This window comes from Mauremys mutica, chromosome 12, assembly GCF_020497125.1.
Source record: "Mauremys mutica isolate MM-2020 ecotype Southern chromosome 12, ASM2049712v1, whole genome shotgun sequence".
Classification (NCBI taxonomy): Eukaryota; Metazoa; Chordata; order Testudines; family Geoemydidae; genus Mauremys; species Mauremys mutica.
The window spans coordinates 6,417,338-6,441,979 of NC_059083.1; the positions used below are offsets into that span (position 1 = coordinate 6,417,338).

At 53.4% G+C, this 24,642-nt stretch overlaps 1 protein-coding gene across 1 annotated transcript; it reads right to left on the reverse strand.

Annotated features, from left to right (window-relative positions):
• Positions 1–1,826: 1,826 nt before the first annotated feature.
• LOC123346033 (killer cell lectin-like receptor subfamily B member 1B allele C) lies at positions 1,827–22,459 on the reverse strand. The gene is made up of 6 exons (XM_044983232.1): positions 22,290–22,459; positions 13,632–13,727; positions 7,388–7,579; positions 6,345–6,499; positions 5,232–5,344; positions 1,827–2,290 (listed from the first exon to the last, which is right to left on the reverse strand). The coding sequence occupies exons 1-6, from the start codon at positions 22,432–22,434 to the stop codon at positions 2,167–2,169; spliced, it is 825 nt and encodes a 274-aa protein (XP_044839167.1). The 5' UTR covers positions 22,435–22,459; the 3' UTR covers positions 1,827–2,166.
• Positions 22,460–24,642: the final 2,183 nt, after the last annotated feature.

Sequence of the window (24,642 nt, forward strand, 5' to 3'; positions counted from 1 at the left end):
TGTGTTACATCCATGTGTGGAATGAGTTTTGTTATGTGATGTATGACACAGCACCTCCATATTGGTGCTCATACCAAAATCCATGTGGTGAGGGTGGGGCCGAGGGGTTCGGAGTGTGGGAGGGGGCTCAGGACTGGAGCAGCGGGTTGGGGTGCGGGGGGGGGGCAGTGAGGACCCCAATGTTGGATGTGGGCTTTGTGGTGGGGTCAGGGATGAGAGGTTTGGGGTGCAAGAGGAGGGCTCAGGGCTGAGGCAGAGGGTCGGGGTGTGTGGCTAGGGGTGAGGGCTCTGGGATGGGGCTGGGGATGAGGCGTTTCGGGTGCAGGCTGCCCCGGAACTGCAGTGAGGAGAAAGGACTCCCCCCAGCCCTCTCTCACCGCAGCAGCTCGGGGCCGGGGTTGAGGAGTGGGACTTAATAGGCAGGTGCGCGGCTTAGAGGGAACTTCGGTCGTGACACCATTTTAATGGGGTCACCAGGGCTGGTATTACACTTGCTGAGGCCTGGGGCTGAAGCCGATGACTCAGCCCTACTGCCTGGGGCCGAAGCCCGAAGATTTCAGCTCTGGGTGGCACGGCTCAGGTTCCAGCCCCCCGTCCCCAGGGCTGGAGCCCCTGAGATTTGGCTCTCACCCCCTGGCCTGGGGCAGCAGGACTTGGGCGGGCTCAGGCTTCCGTCCCCCATCCTGGAGCCGAGTAGTAATTTTTGTTGTCAGAAGGGGGGCGCGGAGCAATGACGTTGGAGAACCCCTGGTGCAGACAAACCCAAAGAGCTGAAGTGTCTTACGCGGAGTCACCCAGCAGGCCTGGGGCATCCTGCTCATCAGCTGGGGGACTAGAGAGGGTGCAGCAAACGCCAGGGTGGCCCTTCTGTAACACAGCCAGGAACAGAACCCAGCCTTCCCTGTCCCAGGCCAGTGTGCTATCCACTAGGCCACACTGCCTCCCTCCCCTGACATCGCCGTCAGCAGGGTGCATTCGTCCAGCCCCAGTGACCAAACCCAAAATGAGTCTGCGCTCGGCAGCCCTGTCTCTCCCGCAGACCGGCCCAGTTCTGTTCTCCGGCAGTCACAGGCCCAGCTGTCTGGGGGGGCAGCTCCTAAAGACACTGGGGTCTGTTTGGCTTGTCCAGCCAACCTGCCCTCCAGCTTTCCCAGTCCATCTCCTCCTGGGCTGCCGGGCCCCTGAGTACCAGGGCGTTCGTTAGCCCCCAGCCCTCCTCGTGGTGCTCCCTGCACTGCCACCGAGCATCCCCACCCTGCTCCTCTGACACAGACAGTGACCCCAGAGATCACCCAGCAACACGCAGGGAAAGGCTCCGTTTGGGATCCGGGCTCTGATCCCCTTAATGATGCTCTTAGGAGGTAGCAAGTGGACAGCACGTCAGCCTGAGTGGGGAAGCTGAGACCCCATCGTTAGAAAACAGCCGAGGGCCGAAACCCCTCAGCCCCGCAGAAACACCCCCTGCCCCAGCACCTCCCGGCCCAGTGAAAACACCCCGCTTCAGCACCGCCCAGCCCTGCAGAAACAAACTCTCCTTCCCCAGCGCTGCCCCACCAAAACAGCTGTGGGAAAAAAAGGAAGGTTGGGGCTGGGGAGGTGATACTTGATTTTAAATCAACCAGGTGCTCCCAGCTGAAGAGGTGGCTGGGAGCCCTCAGGGGCAAATTAAAGGGCCAAGGGCTCCAGCGGTCGGGGGAACTTGAGCTTTGCAGGGCTGGGGCAGCGTTTTAAAGGTCCCAGAGCTCCTGCCGCTGAGGGGAGCCCAAGCCCTTTAAATCCCAGCCCCAGCCCATCCGCTGGAGCCGCGACCGGGATTCAAAGGGCTCTGGGCTGCCCGCAGCGTGCCGTGTGCGGGGGATTTAGAATCCCCCTGCGGGCTGCACAGTGAGGCTCCGCGGGCCGCATGTTGTGCAGGCCAGCTTTAAACTCTTTCACCTGAGGTAGGACTGGGAGCCAGGACTCCTGGGGTTTAGTCCCAGCCCTGGGAGAGGGGGAGGGGCTGGTCCATTAGAGGGAGGGGGGCTGGGAGTCAGACCCCCTGGGCTCCATTTCTACTTTGCCACAAACTCGCTGTGATCTTGGGCAGGTCAGTGTCTGTGGCTCGGTTTCCCCACGTGTAACATGGGGCTAACGGTGCCGCGCTCTGAGGTCGCCTCCATATCCTGTTCAGAGCGGGACAGCGTCTCTCTGGCAAATGGACTGAAATGCAGAGCTGCAGGCATCAGAACGAATCCGATTCCCCTTCACTGCCCCACAGCTGTTCCCCTCAGCTGGGCCTAACTGTGGGAACCTGCAGGACAAAGGAGAGGGCCCCTGTCAGCGCGGGTGGGTCCATCACACGCAGTCGGTTGTGGCTCTTCCCTGTTCTAATGGGATCCGCAACCATCGTCTCCTCCAGCTCTGCCCTGGGGGCTGCCCCTTCTCCCCACTGGCAGGGCCCAGATCTCAGGGCCTGCTCCAGCCTCATCCACCCTCCTGGGCTAGACCCTGTCCAGCTCCCTCCCCTGCTCCGTGTCTCCTCCCCACCGGGCTGGGCCGACACTGTCCCCTCCTGGTCCCCTCCTGCCTCTGGCTGCTCTGTGTCTCCCCCTCCCCCTGACCCATTGTCTGGGGGATCCCCAGGGCTCTGGCCTGGCCCCTTTGCTCTTCTCCCTCCACACCCTGACTATGGGCGACGTCCACCACCCCCAGGGCTCCAGCCACCATCTCTGTGCTGGGGGATGGGCAAATCTCTCCCTGCCCCATGGCCCTGTCTGCTCCCACCCAGCCCCCCTCTCAGCCGGGCTCCCCAGCCCCCCTCCTGGGGTCTCAGCATCATCTGACACTGAACACGGCTCCCCCTGAGTTCCCGACCTTCCCCCCAAACCTCCCCCAGCCCCAGGGCCGCCCAGAGGGGGGGCAAGTGGGGCAATTGGCCCCGGGCCCCGGGCTCCGCAGGGGCCCCCAAGAGAACAGCGGAGGCTCCCACCTCCGACCCCCTCCTGGAGCCTCAGCCCATCACGCGGCGTGTCTCCGGCGGGGCCTGAGCCCCGCCCCGCTCCGAGCCACGCGGGGAGGGGGCGGGGCTGCGAGCTCCAGGCTGAGCTCAGCTCCCTCCGCTGGGCCTCGAGCGCCCAGCCCCGCACCCTCCCCACACGGCTTGGAGCGGGGCAGGGCTCAGGGGCCCCGCCGGAGACACGCTGCAGCTGTTCAACGAGGCGCTGAGACTCCGGGTGAGGGGGGAGCCGGGGGTAAGAGGCTGGGGCCAGGGGCGGTTGGCTAAGGGGCAGGGAGTCCTGGGGAGCCCTGCCCCCCTATTCCCTGCTGGTCAGGGGGCAGGGAATAGGGGGGTTGGATTGTGGGTGTTCTGGGGGGGGGTCTGTCAGGACTCAGTGGGGGGGGGAGTGGATAGGGGTTGCGGCAGACAGGGAGCAGGGGTGGGGTCCCAGGGTGGTGGTTGGGCGGGTCTCTGGGGGATGGTGAGGGGACAAGGAGCAGGATGGGTCGGGGATTCTGGGGGGGGCAGTTGGGGGCAGGAAGTGGGTGGGAGTCAGATAGGGGGCAGGGCCAGGCTGTTTGGGAGGCACAGCCTTCCCTACCCTAAAGCTCATTCAGCAGTTTGAGGCTCGCGAAAGAGCCGAGCTGTGAGCTTTTCCATTAGGGCTGCCGTCCCTTTCACTTCTCAAATACCAGATTATAGTCTACATGTAATTTCAGTGCCATAGGGAGATTCATGTCAGGGGAGGGCAGCTTCATTTAAAATTAGCCACTGGGGGGAAGGATCACATGAGAAGAGCAATATCCTACACCACCTACCTCCTTCCCAACCCTACCAAGGGAGACCCCCCCTACCCTGCATTCCCTGAGGCTTCAGCGGGGTTAATTCAGTGGTTCTCAAACTTTTGTCCTGGTGACCCTTTCACATAGCAAACCTCTGAGTGCGACCCCCCCCTTTATAAATTGAAAACTCTTTTTTATATATTTAACACTATTATAAATGCTGGAGGCAAAGCGGGGTTTGAGGTGGAGGCTGACAGCTCACGACCCCCAGTAATAACCTCGTGACCCCCTGAGGGGTCCTGACCCCCAGTTTGAGAACCCCTGGGTTAATTTAATTTTAGCACCCTGTGTCCATTCACATGCATGTGCTATTTTGAGCATTTCAGTTTTGACAACATAGGCTCATCCCAGATTCTGGAACAAGCTCAAATGCTCAGTTTGTGGAGTATGTACATAAGCGATAGTAAAGAAAAACCCACAGTAACCATCTCCAGTTTGTGAGGGATCCCATGGAGCCAGTCTCTAGGAAACACATAAATTCATGGAGGTTAAGTCCATTAATGGCTATTAGCCAGGATGGGTGAGGAATGGTGTCCCTAGCCTCTGTTTCTCAGAGAGTGGAGATGGATGGCAGGAGCGAGATCACTTGATCATTACCTGATAGGTTCACTCCCTCTGGGGCACTTGGCATTGGTCATTGTCAGTAGACAGGATACTGGGCAGGTTTGACCCAGTATGGCTGTTCTTATGTTCTAACCTAAATGAACCCAAAGTTATGGAGACAGATATGAGTCAAGGAAGCCAGCAGAGGATCAGAAACCTGGAAAAATCTCTGCCTGGATGGGCTCAGGTGTTTGGTTACAAGCTGAGATGGTTCAAAAGTTTTGGATTTTTAAGCAGAATTTTGTTATTGTTTCTTTAAACAATCAAACACAGCAAGCAGCAAATATTTGGCCACACACTTCTGAAACCTCAAAACCATGTTCAGGTTTTGGCAGACTAATTTCAGCTTTTCAATTAAAAAAACCACAACAAATTTTGAAGGAAAGCAGACATTGTCCATGATTTTTTTCTGCTTTTTAAAAACCCCTAGTTTTTGATCCAGAAAAAGTTTTGATGGAAAATATTTGTCCAACCCTTTTAATGAGCTTTAGTGCCTTTTAGCACTAGCTGATGCTGAGAACCAGTGACACCTTGTAAAGAATTTTTCTCAAAACTGGGTTTGTGCCTAAATGCGGAAGGTTTATTTTTCCCCAGGATGCCTGTGGAGGGGAGCAAGTGGGGCAATTTGCCGTGGGCCCCGCAAGGGCCCCCAGGAGAATATAGTATTGCAATTTTTTTTATAGAAGGGGCCCCCAAAATTTCTTTGCCCCAGGCCCCCTGAATTCTCTGGGCGGCCCTGCCCAGCCCTGGCCCTGGCCGCCTCTGCCCACGGAGGGGAGGGAAAGGGTTTGACTCAAGGAATCACTCACTGGGTCTGATCCAGCCGGGAGCCGTCCAGCCAGGTCCAGGCCTTCTCCGGGGAGGGGACGGACAGTCCGACCCAGAACTGAGACGTGCCTCCTGTCAGGGCCTTTAGGGACTCCTGCAGGGAGTGTGGGACAGGCAGCTGGTGACCAGACGTCCAGGTTGTCAACAACTTCAGGACCAGAATGTCTGTCTGTCTGTCTGTCCATCTATCCCCATACACACCCATCTATCTATCCAACTATCCCCCATATACACCCCTCTATCCATCCATCCCCCGTCTCGCTGTAGCCCCCATCCTCACACACACCCAGCCCCCTCTCCAGCTGAGCTGTGTCGGGCACACCCCAGAAGGCAGAGGTACCGGTGGGTTTAAGTCGCCTTTGTGTGCCCCTGATCCTGGGACCAGGGCCGCCCAGAGGATTCCGGGGGCCCGGGGTCTTCGACGGCGGGGGGCCCTTCCCTTCCGGGACCCGCCGCTGAAGTGCCCGAAGACCCGCGGTGGGGGCCCCCCCGCCGCCGAATTACCGCCGGAGCGGGACCCGCCGCTGAAGCACAGCCCGGTCTTCGGCAGTAATTCGGCGGCGGGGGGACCCCGCCGCGGGTCTTCGGGGCACTTCCGCGGCGGGTCCCGGAACGGAAGGGCCCCCCGCCGCCGAATTACCGCCGAAGACCGAGCTGAACTTCGGCGGCGGGTCCCGCTCCGTCTTCGGGGGTAATTCGCCAGCGGGGGGTCCTTCCGCTCCGGGGCGGAAGGACCCCCCCCCCCGCCGGCGAAGACCGGGAGCAGAAGAAGCTCCTGCGCCCGGCCCCGCAAGAGTTTTCCGGGCCCCCCCGGAGCGAGTGAGGGACCCCGCTCCAGGGGCCCCGAAAAACTCTCGTGGGGGCCCCTGTGGAGCTCGGGGCCTGGGGCAAATTGCCCCTCTTGCCCCCCCCCCCCTGGGCGGCCCTGCCTGGGACTAGTGATTTAGGCTGGGATTGTCAAAGCCGCCCAGGGGGTTTGGATACCCCATCATTAACAATTAATGGGAACAGTGTCCAAATCCCCAAGGCAGCTTTGAAAATCCCAGCCCTACCATGAGCCCTTAGACTCTGCACCCAGGGCCCAGCCCTTTTACCAGCTCCTCCTGGTCCCGGATCACCAGCAGCTGGGAGCCCCTCACTGAGCAGTCGGCGCGGCTCTCGTTCCACATTTTACCTCCTCTGGAGACCCAGTAGCACTTGTCCCCACGCAGCTGCCAGTCCATGGGGCAGAGCTTGCACCCAGAGCCCCCTATACAGAGACAGGCATCATTAATGCTCTGAGCCCTCTGGGCCTTGTTCCCGGCTACTCCCAGCCTGCGACTGGGCCAGGAACGGGGTTCAAATGGGTTTGAGTCCCCTTTGTGCTCCCTGAAATCTGGGGCTGGGCCAGGCCCTGCCTAGCTCCTGGTGTCAGTTACAGCAGCCTTGGGGCTGCTCTGCCTTATCCAGTGCTCCCACATGGGCCCTGGGGAGCAGAGAACACCCATAGCGCTGCAGTCTAGCCACACCACCAATCTGCCCCCCATTTTGGAGATTGGGAACAGGGTGGGGCAGGGCCCTTAACCCAGCTCCACACCAGCCGGAGAGGCCTTCCCAGGACAGGGGAGATTCTCAGGGGCCTACGGACCCACTTTAAGGTCCCTTTACACGGCCAGAATGGCCTAGAAGGGTCTTGGAGGAACTGGGGGGAAGGGGTGGTGTAAACTGGGAACAGGACGGGAGGCTGGGACCCAGGGGCGATGGGGACTGGGAGGGGACATGGGGCCCAGATGCCAGGGAACGGGAGGGGCTGGGAGCATGAGACAATCTCAATAATAAGATGTGAACCCCCGCCCCCCTCCTCCCCCCCCCCCACACTGAAAAAAATTGGAAAGCCTTGTATTACATTGCTATTAAAATCTTCATGGCTGGGTATTACCCTGAACGGCCACTAGATGTCGCTTCCCCATGCACAGTCCCAGCCAAGGCAGGTACATTCGTAGCCTGGCACCGAGCGGGGCTGGTGGCAGATCGGTGCAGCCAGCAGGGGGCGGCATGTCCCTGCCCTGCAGGATCCCCAGGGGTGGGACGGCAGCTGGGTTCCCACTGGCCGTGCCCGGGGCGGAGGGCGGCTCAGAGACACACGCGCTGGGGTTACCTGCTGGGCCGGGCGGGGCCGGGGGGCAGAGCTGGGATCGGAAACGCTCCAGGCGGGCGCTGCATTCTGCTGTGCTGGGGTCTCTGCTCCCGGCTCCGTCGCTCCCAGGGGGTGTCGCTGTATCTCTGCTCCCAGCTCCGTCGCTCCCAGGGGCTGCCAGGGGCTGTCCCTTCTCAGACACCAAGTGGGAAACTGCAAAGCAGCGTCGGTGGGAGTGAGGTGCCCGGTCAATTTTGTGGGAGTTGCTGGTAAAAGCACCAGCATAGGGCCGGGCGGAGACACAGGGGCTGCCCCAAACTCTGTTCAGCTCCATCGCCGCTGACTCCAATGGACTTTGGAGCAGCCCCAAAGCACCCTGGTCTAAAAAAGTGTCTGGATTGAAAATCAGTGGGAACTGGGTGCCTAAATCCCTTGGGCCTCTTTGCAAACCCAGCCCTCACTGTCTGTACTGGATTTATCTTCTCAACCTCTCCCCTCCCACCCTTCCCCATGAGGCAGGGCACAGGGCTGTTATTCCCATTGTACATGTGGGGAAACTGAGGCACAGAGCTCCTCAAGGTGGTGAGGACCAGCCTGGGTTCCAGGCTGGGGAACAGGCCACCTGAGCCACCCCTCTGGGGCTGCAGGTTCCATGTTGTGTAGCCCTCCTTGCCCTGCATCGTGCTCCAGTGACAGGAGGGGCCGGGAGCCACGTGGGCTGGGGTGTGAGATTGCACAGGAAGCCAAGACGCTGGGCTGCAGACGCACGCTGCGTGTGCATCGGGGGGGGCGGTCACGGCATCCGGGGCTCTCTGCTGCTGTGGACGTTGGCTCAGTCAAAACAGGGCTCCCAGACAGCCTCCCCCGCCAATGCTGCCACCCTGATGCCAAGGTGAGGGGCACAGCCTGTCTGTTGCGGAGTTTATCTGGCCCTCGTCACTTGCTGTCTCTGACCCTCATCCACGTTCCCCGTGACGCAGGGGAGGCTCATTGGGACAGATTATTTAAGGGGTTTAGGCACCTAAAGCTGCAGATAGGCCCTGAGTAGGGTTTTCAGAAGCACCTAGGCCCAGATCATCAACAGGATTTAGGTGCCTAACTCCCCTGGGTGTTGGTCACCTAAATACATGTGATCTAGGTCCTAGGTGCCCAATTCCCATTGATTTCAATAAGCATTAGGTGCCTAAAAACAACCACTAGGTGCCTAGCTGCAATTCCAACCATAAGGGACCAGCCCAAGAACACATAGGAATCTGTGCAAGACCCAGGAACTGGTCCAGGAGCTCCCGAGTCCCAGATTAGCACCTGAACCACTGAGGCAGCCTTCGTTTCCGAGAACCTGGGCGCTCCCGCTCAGTCCCACCATTCCACTGCGAACAGCCAGCTCTGGCTGACATGTTAGCATGGCGATGGGAACACGATATTCAGGGAAAAAATCCCCAGCCATATTTTGGTGATGTCCTTTCTCTATTTATAGACCTGCTACATTTTTCTAATATTAATGAAAAACTTGGGGGGTGGGGGGCACTAGGATAATTTCCCCCTGCCCCAGATTTTCTAGGAAGTGGAAATGTTTCTATTTTTGAAATTTCAACAATGCCTCTGAAACTCCCAGGTGGTGGTACTGGCCAGTCCAGTGCCCAGCGTGATTAATGGAAAGGCAGCGTGAGCTAATGGGTAGGAAATCGGGATTCAAATCTTAGCTGTGCCACAGATCTGTGCCCGATCTTGGCCAAGTAATGTCACCTCTTTTGCTTTGACTGTTGTGCCTATTTAGATCGTGAGCTATTGGGCATGGGGGGAGGGGACAGTGTGTCTGTGCAGCACCCAGCACAACAGGGCCCTGATCTCAGCTGGGGCAGGGACTGTCTCTCCCTGTGGGTCTGTGCAGTGCCTGGCACTGCAGGGGCGGCTCTAGGCACCAGCAAAGCAAGCACCTGCTTGGGGCAGCCCATTTGCAGGGGCGGCAGGGATCCAGCCTGGGAGCTGAGAACCAACAGGGGGCTCTGGGAGCTGTAGTTCCTTGGTTAGCTCCCTGCCTATAGAGCCAGCCCTGGAGCAGGGAAAGAACTACATTTCCCAGCATTCCCTTGGCCATTACCCACTGGAAAGGAAGGAGGGGGACCTCATGCGGCAGTGTGCTGTGAGTGCTGTGAATGGTAGGGAGACCATATTTTAACGTTAAAAAAAAACCAGGACACTCCATGGGGAAGGAAGCCCCTCCTGCCACCATCCACTCCCTCCGACTGCCCCCCCCACAGAAACCCCAACCCATCCAACCCCCCCCGCTCCCTGTCCCCTGATCACCCCCTCCCGGGACCCCTGCTCCCCAGGACCCCACCCCCTATCTAAGCCTCCCTTCTCCTTGTCCCCACCTGCCCCCTCCTGAGACCCCCCCCACTTTCCCCCAGGACCCCACCCCCCTACCTGTTCTCTGACAAACCCCTGGGACTCCCATGCCTATCCAACTGCTGCCTGTCCCCTGACTGCCCCCCCGAACCCCTGACCCATCCAACCCCCCCGCTCCCTGTCCCTTGATTGACCCCTCGGAATCCCCTACCCCTTTCTCCAACTCCCCAGCCCCCTTACCATACCACTCAGACCAGTGTGTCTGGCTCTGTGCAGCTCTAGACACGCTGCTGCAGACATGCTGCCATGCTCTCCCGTGGAGCCACAGCCCCCCCCCACACACACCCAGCACCTGCCTTCCAGATTTGAACACCTCACAATTCAGGAGTGCTCAAGCTCAGTTTGGGCAGCTGTTACTTCATTTCTCCCAAATCAAATATACTGATCCACTGTAACTTGCTGTAGAAAAAGTAGATAAAATTGAGCAAGAAATGCTTCCCAGTGGTTATTAGGACTGGAATTGCTATTTTCAACAGCCATTGCCTTTTTGTTTGTTTGTTTAAAAGGAAGACAGTGATATGCATTGGCAAATTCCCCATAGAAAGAAAGAGTGGAACAAAAGAATAATAAAAGCACCTCAACTTTTCCTCATTCATGGAGGACAGTCTTATAATATGGATCAGATATCCTCCAATCACACAAGCTGAAAATTGTTCCACTTTACTGCAGTTCTGTAACCATATGGGAACCAATCCTGTCTGTGTTCTGTGCACATCCAAAATTCCTGCTGAATGACCCACCCTGGGAGCGAGTTACCAGTGACCCAGGGCTGCGGCGGAAGGAGGGTGCAGGTAGGGGTGTGGGGAGGTGTGTGTGTGTGGGGCACTGGTGGCGGGGAAGGGGGGAGCCCAGCACTGGGGCAGCAGGGGGTGTGGGTGGGGGGGCAGTGCTCAGGGCTGAGGCAGCAGGGGGGTATGGAGGGGAGCCCACGGCTGGGACGAGGGGTAGCCAAAATTTTTTTTGCTTGGGGTGGCAAAAAACCTAGAGCCAGCCCTGCCTGGCACAATGGGGCTGATCTCAGCTGGGTTACTAGTACAGTGTTAATAAAACTTTCCATTGACTTAGATGTCCTTTGAAGTTGAATCGCTCCCTCACTGCCCAGTCTAGTGTGAAAACAGCTCCTGTCCTCACAAAAAGAAACTATCAGTGTCTCCCCGGCCGCCCAAGTAAACAAGGCTATAAATAGGGACAGAGCAGCAAACGGCATCTTCTGTCCAGAGCCCAGCTGGCTCCTTACAGCCCAGCACAGACATACTCTAGGCTGCAAATAAGCAGTAGGCCGTGATCCTTGGACCCAGGTCTGTTAAAGACAATATTCTCTTTTTACAGGTGTGGTTCCCACACTATGTCTCCATTGGCGTGACTGTGTCTCGCTGGGTGTATGTATTAGATAGAGTAGGTAAAAAAATCAGAATTTATGTGCCATGGGCAATTCCAATATTTCAACATTTGTTTTTGCCCTGAATTGGGATGAAAAGTCAAAGTATCAAAAGCTTGTTTGTGGGAGGAAAAATTCAGAATCAACCTGATTTGGAAGGATGAAATGTTTCACTTCAGGAGGGTTCAATAATGACATGCCTGAGCTACTGGGAGTTGTAGTCCCTCCAGGGAGCCTCACCCATAAAGAGGAACAGCGGCATGGGGCACCAAACTACATCTCCCATGTTGCACCACAGGCTTGGGACTCCCAAGGTGCACTGCCAGAGCAGATAGATATAGATATATAGAGAGAGATATACTGTATGTGTAACTCCCAAGGTGCTTCCCTAGGTCCCTGGGGCTCTGTGTGCTGGTAGCTCAGGGGGAGGCGCTGTCTCTGGGAGGAAGGTGACTCCCGGGTTAGAGACCTTTGTTGGGAAAACTCCCCCCACAGCCTGGCTGAGTTTAGCCCCCCATCTCCCTAGGGAAAATCAGCCACCCCAGGGCACCACTGCTCTGGCTGCTGGCCCAGGGCTGCCGCCTGCTGGGAGTGTGGCTGAGCGCTGAAGTTAGGATTTTTAGGCTAGTTTAGTAACCTGCCCCCTGAGCCGTACACCCCTTGGTGGGGAGGAGAAATCCTGGGAGCAGCGGCAGCCTGAGCCCTGCATGATGAGGACGCCTGCCAGCAGTGCTCATCAGCCCCTCTGCAGTCCAGAGCCATCTCTGACCGTGAGGATCCGGCGTGGAGTTGAGAGTCACCATCCTTCCGTTAGCCAGTCAGGGAGATGGTTCGGGAGACACCCCCCACTCCCGGAACTGGGCCCTCAAGCCAGCGGGTCGGGGTTTGGGGATTTTATAACCTGCTGCCTATTAAACCTGTGGCAGGACTGACCATCTTGTCCCACGAGTCCTTTGGGCTGCACTGAGGCACAGATCATAGAATATCAGGGTTGGAAGGGACCTCAGGAGGTATCTAGTCCAAATTTATTTAGAGATATACCTATCTCCTAGAACCAGAAGGGACCTTGAAAAGTCATTGAGTCCAGCCCCTGCCTTCTCTAGCAGGACCAAGTACTGATTTCTGCCTCAGATCCCTAAGTTGCCCCCTCAAGGATTGAACTCATAACCTTGGGTTTAGCAGACCAATGCTCAAACCACTTCCCTGGATCTGCTAGCAATGCGCCTACTAATACAGCCCAATATGCCGTGGGCCTTCCTGGCAACAAGGGCACACTGCTGACTCATATCCAGCTTCTCGTCTACTGTAATCCCCAGGTCCTTTTCTGCAGAACTGCTGCTTAGCCAGTCGGTCCCTAGCCTGCAGCAGTGCATGGGATTCTTCCATCCTAAGTGCAGGACTCTGCACTTGTCCTTGTTGAACCTCATCAGGTTTATTTTGGCCCAATCCTCCAATTTCTCTAGGTCACTCTGGACCCTATCCCTACCCTCCAGTGTATCTACCTCTCCCTGCAGCTTAGTGTCATCTGTGGATTACTGTGTTGAATATATTGTCTGGGTTTGTGTTATTTCTTGGGAGTCTCCAACATAGATGCCGCACCCCCTGGCTTGAAGTGGTTTCCATCAGATACAGGGTTTACGGTTTGGTTCAATGGCTCTCAGCATCCCCACAATAAAAAATGTTCCAGGTCTCCAACTATCTGGCAAGTAAGTTGGGGGTTACCCTGTGGTTAGAATTTTCCTCCCAAGCTGCCCTGGTGACCCTGCCAGGAAGGAGCGAGGGGGATGGAGGCACCGCCAAATAAATTCATACAGGAAGAAAAGAAAGTTGTTATATCCTGGTGAGCAGAAGGCAGGATCCAGAAGAACCCAGGCATCTCCTTCAAAACCCATCAGGAGACTGGTGCTAAGAGGAGGCAACTGGGTGGATAGGGAGCTCTACATATAGAGAAAAATCCTAATTTTCCATTTAAAAAACACATTTGGATGAGAAATTCTCAGTCAGCGCTAGTAACAGTTGGCTGAAATTTTGTTCTAGTTTTAAAATATTGACATAATTTTGAAATTTGAAAAAAAAGAGGAAAAAAGTTGAAACTTTCAGCTAATTCTCCTCACTCTCTCCCATTTTTCAGCCAACTGCAGAGCTTTGCAAATTTCCAAAATTTTAGGGGGTATTTTGAATTTTGAAGAGGGTGACAAGTTTTGTTTGTTTTTCTTTTAAATATATCAGTAAATTTCTCCCCTTATCTTTAACCAGTTCTAGTGTATGCCTGGATCTATCTAGTTATCCATCCATCCATCCCCATGTACACCCATCTATCTAATTTTCTCTCTATGTTACCGTCAAGCTCTTTGGAACATCAAAGAAATGTACCAGCTAGTGGGAGGGGACCCACAATGGAGTTCTGGAGGGATGGGACAATCCATGCTATACACTGATGGACCCACGCAAATAAACACAGAGCTGTCAGCTACTCACCCCAAATCCCGAGCGCTATCACAGCAATCACCAGGACAATATTCCCAATCCATCCGACCCACAGCGCTGTCCGATGCCACCGGGGATTCGGGGGACCTGTAAGAGCCAACGTTTGGTGAACAACAATCGGAATCTAGTGTATGAAAGACTGTTTCAAAGAAAAACACAGCCCTGATCTTCCAGTGTGGGCAGAATCCTATGACTATATGGAGTTTATTACAGGACTGGGGCCTATATGCTCAACTGTTCATCTTGTTTTCCTTTGAAGTCCAGTCCGAGGTGACTGGAAAGCTGCCTGACTCCTTTGTAAAGGCAACGGGGGTGAAATTTTGGCCATTTTCTCAAAAATGGGAATTTTTATGAAAATATCGACATGTTCTCAGTCTTTCACATTTCCCACATTTTTTAATGTTCTGCCTCTTTTTTATTCCTCACCATATTTATTTGTTGTTCTTCAGGTTCTCTCTGTTTGATTGCATTGTTCTTAATGATTGTCTATTGTGTTCATTCTGTATATTGTCAATTTACATACTTGGCAGTACTGCACAAGCTGGTGGGGATGTCCACGAGGAAATAATGTCACAAATTGGCAAGGCAGCAGCTGCATGGACCAGCTTAAACTAGATTTAGTCTTTGAAAATCTACAGTTTAAAGACCAAACTACAAATGTTCAACTCAACTGCTATTTCCACCTTAATGTATTGATGTGAAAGCTGGAAATCTACCAAAGGCATAGACAGATGTCTAAATACCTTGGAAAGCAAATGCCTTAGAAAATTACTAGACATTAAATGGAATGAATTAATAATAAATGCCAAGATCCCTTCAGAGAGTCCGACAACCTCTGCTCTCTGTAGTTATCCAGAACAGAAATTGGAAAGATCTGGGATGCATTTTCTTTGGCCATTGTCGGAAGACAGGATACGGGGCTAGATGGACCATTGGTTTGACCCAGTGTGGCTATTCTTACGTTAAGAGCGAAGTGAAGCATCGGCCATGGGCAGCTGAAAGAACATGCAAAAGGGACCTAGCAAAGACTCCCTCCATCGAATAGTCCTGAGAGAGAGAGAGAGACAGAGGGAACTTACGGAACGTAACAACACAGAAGACAGGCAAAGAGAGGCCCAGGTTAGCCAGGGATGGTGGAGGCTGGGTCGTGCCCTGAGCAACCTGCAATGGCCCAGGCAGGAGTCAGAATCACTATTATTTTTGCTTTCCCAAATTTGATTTTCTCAAAGGTTCCATTGGCAACATTTTTTGGCTGGAAACTTTTTTCATGTGTAAACATCTTTGGTTGGGTGCTCTCTCTTTCCATTTTCAAGGTTTATTTACGATCTTGCATTGCTGAGCATGATTGTCAGCTCGGTCACATGACATTGTTTCAAAATGAACCTCTTTCAGTCATAGAAACATAGGGCTGAAAGGGACCTCAAGAGATCATCTAGAGACCACCTTCCCCTTCCTTCACCCCGCGCTGAGCCAGGACCAAGTTTACCCCAGACCATCCTTGACTGGCGTTTGTTTAACCCAGGGGTCGGCAACCTTTCAGAAGTGCTGTGCCAAGTCTTCATTTATTCACTCTGATTTAAGGTTTCACGTGCCAGTCATACATTTTAATGTTTGTAGAAGGGCTCTTTCTGTAAGTCTATAATATATAACTAAACTATTGTTGTATGCAAAGTAAATATCATCATTCATTCATTCATCATCATTCATGCCCGTCACCCCAACCGGGGTATGGGCCGCCAACCACAGATCTCCATAGTCTTCTATCCTGGGCCATTCGCTCTAGCTGGTTCCAGGTATAGCCCATTTTTTTGCTATCAGCCTGAAGGTCGCGTCGCCAGGTATTTCTTGGGCGGCCTCTTTTCCGCTTGCCTTGGGGGTTCCACTGCAGTGCCTGTCTGGTGATGTTGGTTGGCTGCTTGCGTAGTGTATGTCCTATCCAGCCCCACCTTCTCCTTCTAATTTCTTCCTCTGCTGGGAGTTGATGGGTCCTCTCCAAGAGGTGGATGTTACTGATGGTGTCTGGCCAGCGGATCTGGAGAATCCTTCTGAGGCAGCTATTAATGAAGGTCTGGATCTTCCTGGTGGTTGTTTTGGTTGTCCTCCAGGTTTCAGCTCCATACAGTAAGACTGATTTCACGTTGGAGTTGAACAGTCGAATCTTTATTGCCAAAGACAGCTCTCTGGAGCTCCAGATGTTCTTGAGCTGTAAGAAGGCTGCTCTTGCCTTACCAATCCTTACTTTGATGTCTGCGTCTGTGCCACCCTGCTGGTCGATGATGCTACCTAGGTAGGTGAAGGACTGCACTTCTTCCAGGGGGCTTCCATTCAGTGTGACTGGGTCGTTGCTGATGGAATTGATCCTAAGGATCTTGGTCTTATCCTTGTGGATGTTGAGGCCAACCTGTGATGACGTGGCTGCCACTACGTTGGTCTTCTCTTGCATCTGCTGTTTACTGTGCGAAAGGAGTGCAAGGTCGTCGGCAAAGTCCAGGTCATCAAGCTGGGTCCACAATGACCATTGGATTCCATTCCTACGCTTGTAAGTGGATGTCTTCATAATCCAATCGATGACGAGAAGAAAGAGAAGTGGTGACAACAAGCATCCTTGTCTGACTCCGGTTCGCACCTGGAAGCTGTTTGTGAGCTGCCCTCCGTGGATCACTCTACAGTGTATGCCGTCGTATGAATTCTTGATCAGGTTGACCACCTTTGCTGGGATGCCATAGTGCCGAAGGAGCTTCCAGAGGGTCTCTTGATCCACGCTATCGAATGCTTTCTCATAGTCAACAAAGTTGATGTACAACGAGGAGTTCCACTCCATAGACTGCTCGACTATGATGCGGAGCGTTGCTATCTGGTCCGTGCATGATCTGTTCTGCCGGAAACCTGCCTGTTCATCTCGTAGCTGTGGATCGACGGCATCCTTCATTCTCTCTAAGAGGACTCGGTTGAAGACCTTCCCTGGCACCGACAGGAGTGTGATTCCTCTATAGTTGGCACAGTTGCTGAGGTCTCCTTTCTTGGGGATTTTGATGAGATATCCCTCTTTCCAGTCAGCCGGAATCACTTCTTCTTCCCATATCTTCTCAAAGAGGGGGTACAGCATTTCCACTGAAGCATCCAGGTCTGCTTTCAGGGCCTCTGCTGGGATATCGTCAGGTCCAGTCGCCTTCCTGTTCTTCATCATGGTGATGGCTTTTCTGATCTCGTCTCTGGTTGGTTTATCGCAATTGATTGGGAGGTCCTCATTGGCTGCGTCGATGTCTGGTGGATTTGGTGGTGCTGGTCTGTTCAGGAGTTCCTCAAAGTGCTCCGCCCATCTGTTCATCTGTAGTTCTATTCCTGTTATAGACTTTCCCTGCTTGTCTTTAACGGGACGTTCTGGCTTGCTGAACTTTCCAGACAGTCGCTTGGTAGTATCGTACAGCTGTTTCATGTTACCGCTGTATGCTGCCTGCTCTGCTTCTGCTGCCAGTCCATCCACATAATCTCTCTTGTCCTTCCTAATATTCCTCTTCACTGCTCTGTGGGCTTCAGCATACTCTTTTTGAGCTTTGGCCTTTGCTGCTCTAGTCCTGCTGTTGTTGACTGCTGCCTTCTTCTTCTTTCTGTCTTCTATCTTTGTCAAGGACTCTGCTGTGATCCACTCTTTCTGCTGGTGTTTCTTAATTCCAAGCACTTCCTGGCATGCTGACCTAAGTGTGTCTCTCACTTTCTGCCATCTGTTGAGTACACTGTCTTCCTCTTCCTCAGACCGATCCTGTAGTACTGAAAACTTATTCTTCAGCGTCAATCCAAAATCTTCCTTGGTCTTATGGTCCTTCAGAAGGTTGACGCTGTACTTCGCTCTTCTGTCTGACGTGTCTATCCAGTTCTTCTTCAGCTTCAATCTGGCCACCACTAAGTGATGGTCGGACGCCACGTCTGCTCCTCTTCTAACTCTAACGTCCTGCAAGGATCTTCTGAACTTCTTGCTAATGCAGACATGGTCGATCTGGTTTTCTGTCATGCCTGCTGGCGATACCCAGGTACACTTGTGGATCCGCTTGTGAGGAAAGATGCTGCCTCCTATGACCAGGTTGTTAAGTGCACACAGATCCACAAATCTCTCTCCATTCTCACTCATCTCTCCCAGAGCGTGGGTCCCCATGACTTGTTCGTATCCTGTGTTATCAGGTCCAATTTTGGCATTAAAGTCTCCCATAAGGATGGTAATGTCTTTGTCTGGGAGAGTCTCTAATATTTTCTGGAGTCTGTTGTAAAAGTAGTCTTTGTCCTCCTCTTCACTGTCATTGGTTGGAGCGTAGCACTGAACAACATTCATCTTAATCCTCTTCATTTTAGTTCTGAAGGATGCTGTGATGATCCTGGGACCATGTGCCTCCCAACCAATCAGTGCTCTCTGTGCCTGTTTGGACATCATGAAGCCTACTCCCTGTGTGTGGGGTGCGTCGCTCTCTTCATGTCCTGAATACAGCAACAGCTTTCCTGTCAACAGTCGTCTCTGTCCAGCTTGCGTCCATCTTGTCTCGCTAATGCCTAGTAGGGTCAGGTTGTTGCTCCTCATCTCTGCTGCAACCTGCGCCGTCTTTCCTGACTCGTACATGGTCCTCACATTCCATGTGCCGATGGTAATCCTCCTGGTTGTAAGAAGGGTAATCGGCTTAGTGGCTTCCTCGCGGCTTTCACCACCCAGCGTCATGCATCTTCGAGTTGAAGACCCTTCTTTTTCCAGGCTAAAAGTCTCTGTTAACTCTATTGTTGGCGTTTCTGTAGCAAGCTGATTTTTACAGGGTGGAGTTGCTAGCCCCACGCCCAACCCTCCTCCTTTACCCTGACTTGGGACAGGCAGATGGCCCCAAAGGACCTCTCTGGTGGAGTTGCAAAGTAAATAAGGTTTTTAAAATGTTTAAGAAGCTTCATTTAAAATTAAATTAAAATGCAGAGCCCCCCCAGACCGGTGGCCAGGACCCGGGCAGTGTGAATGCCACTGAAAATCAGCTCGCGTGCCGCCTTCGGCACACGTGCCATAGGTTGCCTACGCCTGGTTTAACCTATTCCTAAAATCCTCCAACAACTGAGATTCTACAACCTTCCCAGGTAACCTGTTTCAGTGCGTAACTATTCTTAGGATTAGAGTTTTTTCCTAAAATCTAACCTAAATCTTCCCCGTTGCAAATTAAATATTACTGTTTATTGTACCTTCAGTGGCCATGGAGAGCAATTGCTCAACATCCTCTTTATAACAATCTTTTTCATAGGGGAAGACTGATATCATGTCCCCCCACCCCCCTCCAAGCCATCTCTTCTGTAGCACTGAACACGTCCAGTTCTTTCAACTTCTCCTCATAGGCAGGGCCACCCGGGGGGGGGAGAGGGCAAGTGGGGCAAATTGCCCCAGGCCCCGGGCCCAGCAGGGCCCCCCCCCCACGAGAGTTTTTCGGGGCCCCTGGAGCAGGGTCCTTCACTCGTTCCGGGGGCCCCGGAAAACTCTTGCAGGGCCCGGGCCCCCGGAGCTTCTTCGCTCCCGGTCTTCGCTGGCCGGGGGTCCTTCCTCTCCGGGACCCACCACCGAAGTGCCCTGAAGACCCGCGGTGGGGGCTGCACTTCGGCAGCGGGTCCCGCTTTGGTGGTAATTCGGCAGCGGAGGGTCCCCACCGTGGGTCTTTGGGGCACTTTGACGGCGGGTCCCGGAATGGAAGGACCCCCTGCCGCCAACTTACTGCCGAAGCGGGGACCCCTGACGCCGAAGACCCCGGGCCCCCGGAATCCTCTGGGCGGCCCTGCTCATAGGTCATGTTTTCTAAACCTCTTCAAAACTATTTTCTGTCTTGAAACCTCTTTGAAACAATTTTCTGTCTTCCCCATTTCAAAATGATGTTGGAAAACAAAACATGGTGATTACAAAGGTTCCATGGAAAACGTCCAAGAACAAGGATACCAGCCCTGGTCACAAACCGACTGAACTAACCACAGTTTAACTATGAGCTACTCAGAGATTCCAAGTCACGCCCTAGCCCTTTCTTTGTTGAACAGATTGAGCTCTTTGAGTCTATCACTACAAGGCAGCTTTTCTGATCTTTTAATTATTCTCGTGGCTCTTCTCTGACCCCTCTCCAATTTATCAGCATCCTTCCTGAATTGTGAGCACTAGAACTGGACACAGGAGTCCGGCAGCGGTTGCATCAGAGCCAAATACAGAGGGGAAAATAATTTTTCTACTTCAAGATTCCCCTGTTTATGCATCCCAGGATCACGTTAATCCTTTTGGCCACAGCATCGCACGGGGAGCTCATGTTCAGCTGATTATCCCCTAGGATCCCCAAATCTTTTTCAGACGCTGCTTCCCAGGAGAATCCCCCATCCTGTACATATGGCCTGAATTCTTTGTTCCTATTGGACTCAATCATGTCAGTTAGGGCCCAGTTCAGCAAAACATCCTTATCCAGCAAAGAACTTGGACGTGGGTTTAATTTTAACAGCGTGCTGCATTCCCATTGGCTGTAATGGGGCTTAAGGAAGTGGTTAAAGGGAGGCACACACATTAAGTGCTTTGCTGCATAGGTGCCGACTCTGTGGGTGCTCTGGGGCTGGAGCACCCACAGGGAAAAATTAGTGGGTGCTCTTCACCCACCTGCAGCCAAGCTTCCCTCCCCTCCCACCCCACCTCCTCTGCTGCCTCCCCCCGTCCCCGCCCTTCCTCCTACCTCCCGGTGCTTCCCACCAGACTGCTGCCAGTTTGGCAGCGTAGCAAGCTCTGGGAGGGACGGAGAGGAGTGGGAACGTGGCATGTTCAGGGGAGGAAGTGGGGAAGAGGCGGGGTCAGGGTGGGAATTTGGGGAAGGAGTCAGGATAGGGGCAGGGAGGGGGCAGAGTTGGGACAGGAACGGGTTGGAATGTGGGTGGGGCAGGGGTAGGACCTCATGGAAGGGGTGGAGTCGGGGTGGGGCTGGGAGCAGAGAGGGGTTGAGCACCCACCGGCGGGAGCAGAAGGTGGCACCTATGCTTTGCTGAATTGGGGCCTTACAGCGTAAGGAAAGATAATTCTAATCAAAGATGGCATCTGTAGGTGAAACTCTCTGGCCTGGGTTATGCAGGAGGTCAGACTTAACGATCAGAATGAAACTTACAGACATGCAGCATGTATGAATCACAGAAACCTAGCTAGAAACATGCCCTGTCTAGAAAACACTGTGTGCACAGGATAAAATTCACCCCTGTGTAGATAACCAACACAAAGGCCAGACACCACTTAAGTTATATTTTGCAGGCTATAAGGAAGGCATTGGCCTTTGCGCTGGGCCCTCTGCAGAGATGTGAATTTCCCCCACAGAGGTAGGAAGGCAGGGGAAGGAAACAATAGCTTAAAAATAGCCGCTGTGAAGTCAGAGCTGCCCAGAGTGAGGTTAGAACAGTAGGCTTCTTGAAGGGTTTTTTAAGAAGCATGTTAATGGCATGGGTTGCAGAGATGCTGTACAGCACAGAAAGTGCAAGCCCAGGGGCTTGTGATTCTGGGCTTCTCCAAATCAGCTCCAGGTGTCAATTAGAGCAGCCCTGGGGTTGCTCTAATTTATGGACAGTCCAGAACAACTAAGATTATCTGGAGCAGCAGAAACTCTCCTCACTGCTCCCTGACCCACCCCTGGAAACTGTCCTGTACTAGAGTTTTTGAGGGGGTTGGCAGTGTAGTTTTTGGCCACTCTATGCTGCACCTGCACTGGGGGAAATTCTCCTCTGGCCACTTGCAGCAAACTCCTGCCCCTGTGTGCTGCCGGTGGAGAGTACAGGGGCTGGGGCTGGCTGGGTGATGAGCTATTTAGTACAAACTGGCTCCAGCTGTGGGGGGCTGAGCACTTGAATAATCTGGCCTTAAATAAGGACCCACCATATGCAGATTCCCAGTGCAGGGGCTTACCCCGGACGCCAGCCTTCCCCGCCCAGCCAGCGCTCCTCAGCTTCCAGTAGCAGCTCTAGACTATGGACCGTTACAGAGGATGCCTGGCTGCAGCATTACAGTTGTACTTACCAGTTTTCCTCTGAAGGACGTGTTCACTACAGTTACACCCCAATGTCCTGTGTGAGATCAGGGCGCTGCTGCCCCGGGGGCTGCACAAGCATATAGGCAGAGACAGCCCCTGCCTCAAAGCGCTAGATGGGAGGGCAAAGGAGCCTGGACTAGAGGTCAGGTCTGCTGAGGGCCAGTGCAATGCTGCTAGCCACTAGCCCCCGCTGCCTCAAGAGCGCTTTGAGTTAATGCAGTGCCTACGGCTCATCCCCACTCCAGGGAGGAGTCTGAGCAGTTTTTTATTCTTGCCAATGCCCTGCATCCTGCAACCATCCACAACTCCACAAGCCACCAGCCAGAGCTCTGTGGGTCATAATTGGAGAAGTTGCACCATCCTGACTGGCGAGTGGGTGCATGGACTTCCCCTTTCCACCCCAGGCTTTTGCACTGAGAGCCCTGCACACGAAAATGAGCTGTGACAGTGCGGTGATCAAAAGTATTGCAGCCATCTCCCCAAAAGCCAGAGGGTTCCCCCTGGCACAGACCCACTCTGGGGTGGGCATTGAAAGCAATGGGCTCCCCAGCAAAATCCATCCTTGGGTTTAACATGAAACCCCCCCCCAATGGAAATAAAAGTCACTTACTGAGGGGCTGAGCTGAAAGAGGCATCCTGGAGCTGGGAAAGCCGGAGGCGAGGTGCAGGTCGGCGTAGACTATTTCCCCTGCCATGGTGCAGCTGATAAGAGCACCTGGCTGTGTTCGTGGGGCAGCCTGCTGCTCTATGTGCATGAAATTGACATCAGTCCAACGTCAGGAAGTGCCGCCTCTGAGAGCTGAATTCCACTCCTCTCACGTGTGACTGCGAAGGGTCCCGTCACAGCCAGGGCTGTCTAGGTCCTGCAGCCTTAAACTAATGCAACTGGCCTTGATATGTAGAGACTGGTGCAGTCTTGGGGCCAGGGATTTCGGATGCACCGTAGCTTTGAGGTACCTGTTGTAGGGTCTTGTCACAGGGGGGCTAAAATACTGGGCTGGGAATTAAAACTCCTGGCTTTTATTCTCAGTTCTTTGACCTGCTGTGTGAATTTGTGCTGGTCAGTTATTTTCCCTGTGCACATTTCCCCTTCTGCTTCTTGTCTATTTAGATCCTGAACCATTTATGGCATGGACTCCTCTGTGTGTCTGTGCAGCGCCTGGCACAGTGGGGCCCTGATCTCAGTTGGGGATCAATTCCCACTGAAATTAGATACCTGATTGCCTCTGAAGGTCTGGCCCTAAGTGACTTGCCAAGATTACACTCGAGTTAGTGGCAGAACTTTGTAACCCAGATCTCCTGGGTCCCAGTCCAGTGCATTAACCAGAAAACCATCTTCTGTTCTCTTTTTAACACCTCTTGAGGACATTTGTTCAGCGTGGGAATGATTTAGCCAGTGCCGCTGTTGTGCCTGGCACTTTGCTGAGGAACGGATCAATATCACTAACATGGCTCACAGAGTTCAGCAGAGGGACTAACAGAAGAACAAACCAGCCAGACTAGTTATTAACTGAAGCCTTGGACGATGTATTTTGCAAGTGTGGTCTGAGCACGGGTCGGAAAATATTACTCTCATACCACAACCGGCCAGCCAAGAAAGGTGTTGTGTGACAGTGGTTAACAAGTATTAGCAAGGCTCTAGAGCTGGATCTCCAGCTGCTGTGAATCGGCCCCCTTAGCTCTACTGGAATCAGAGGGCCCCAGCCCCAGCCAGAACAAAGTCATTTTTTCCCTTATGTGCAAAGTAATGTATGTTGGGAAAAATAATCCCAGATACACAGATACCATGATGGGATCTAAACTGGCCCTTACCATCCTACAAAGAGATCTTGGAGTCACCACGGATTGTCTTCTGAAAACGTCCACTCAGTGTGCAGCAGCCGTCACAAAGGTTAACGGCGCTCCTAATCCCCCGCAGTGGGTCCTGCCCTTCTGGGTAGTAGTTGGCTGAGTATTTTCTCTCCTCATCTGGGAAAACCAGCCACTCTCGGTCCAATTGTTCACCCCAGTGGCTCACTACAGTTCTCAGTCTAAGCCCTTTACCTTAGGGACAAGCCATAGTCTGTTTTAGCCAGGCTCAGCATTGGCATAGCAGGGGGGGAAAGAGAGGGGGGAAAAAAATCTCTTAAGTCTCTAGTGGCCTCTCCAGACACGGAGGCAATAGACTACATTTATTAACTCAGTCTCTCCCCCTCTAGCAGGGATTCATCTCCCTTGGACTTCTAGGGTTCAAAGGGGCTGTTCCCCAGGCAGGGCTCTCCCTGCTCCTCTCCTCTGTACCTGCGAGGTTCCCTCCTGGTACTTGACAGTGTCTCTCCAGTTCCTGCTCTCCAGCAGCACATCCTCCTTCCATCACTCCTGCTGCACCCCTAAACTGACTAAAGGGGAGGCTTTTAACCAGTTCCAGCCAGTCCTTGATTAGCTCCAGGTGTCCCAATCAAACCTAACTGTCTTCACTGGTTCTAGCAGGTTCTAGGTTGCCTCCAGGTGTCTTAATCAACCTGTCTCCACTGATTAATGCAGGTTCTTGATTGACTCCAGGTGTCTTAATTAACCTGGGATAGACCTTGTTTGGTTACCAGGGAAATAGGGACTTGTTTAACCCAGGGCTAATCTACAGCTAATCTATTGCTCAAGATAGTTAAGACCAAAGCAGACTGTGAAGAACTTCAAAAAGATCTCACAAAACTAAGTGATTGGGCAACAAAATGGCAAATGAAATTTAATGTGGATAAATGTAAAGTAATGCACATTGGAAAAAATAACCCCAACTATACATACAACATGATGGGGGCTAATTTAGCTACAACTAATCAGGAAAAAGATCTTGGAGTCATCGTGGACAGTTCTCTGAAGATGTCCACGCAGTGTGCAGAGGCGGTCAAAAAAGCAAACAGGATGTTAGGAATCATTAAAAAGGGGATAGAGAATAAGACTGAGAATATATTATTGCCCTTATATAA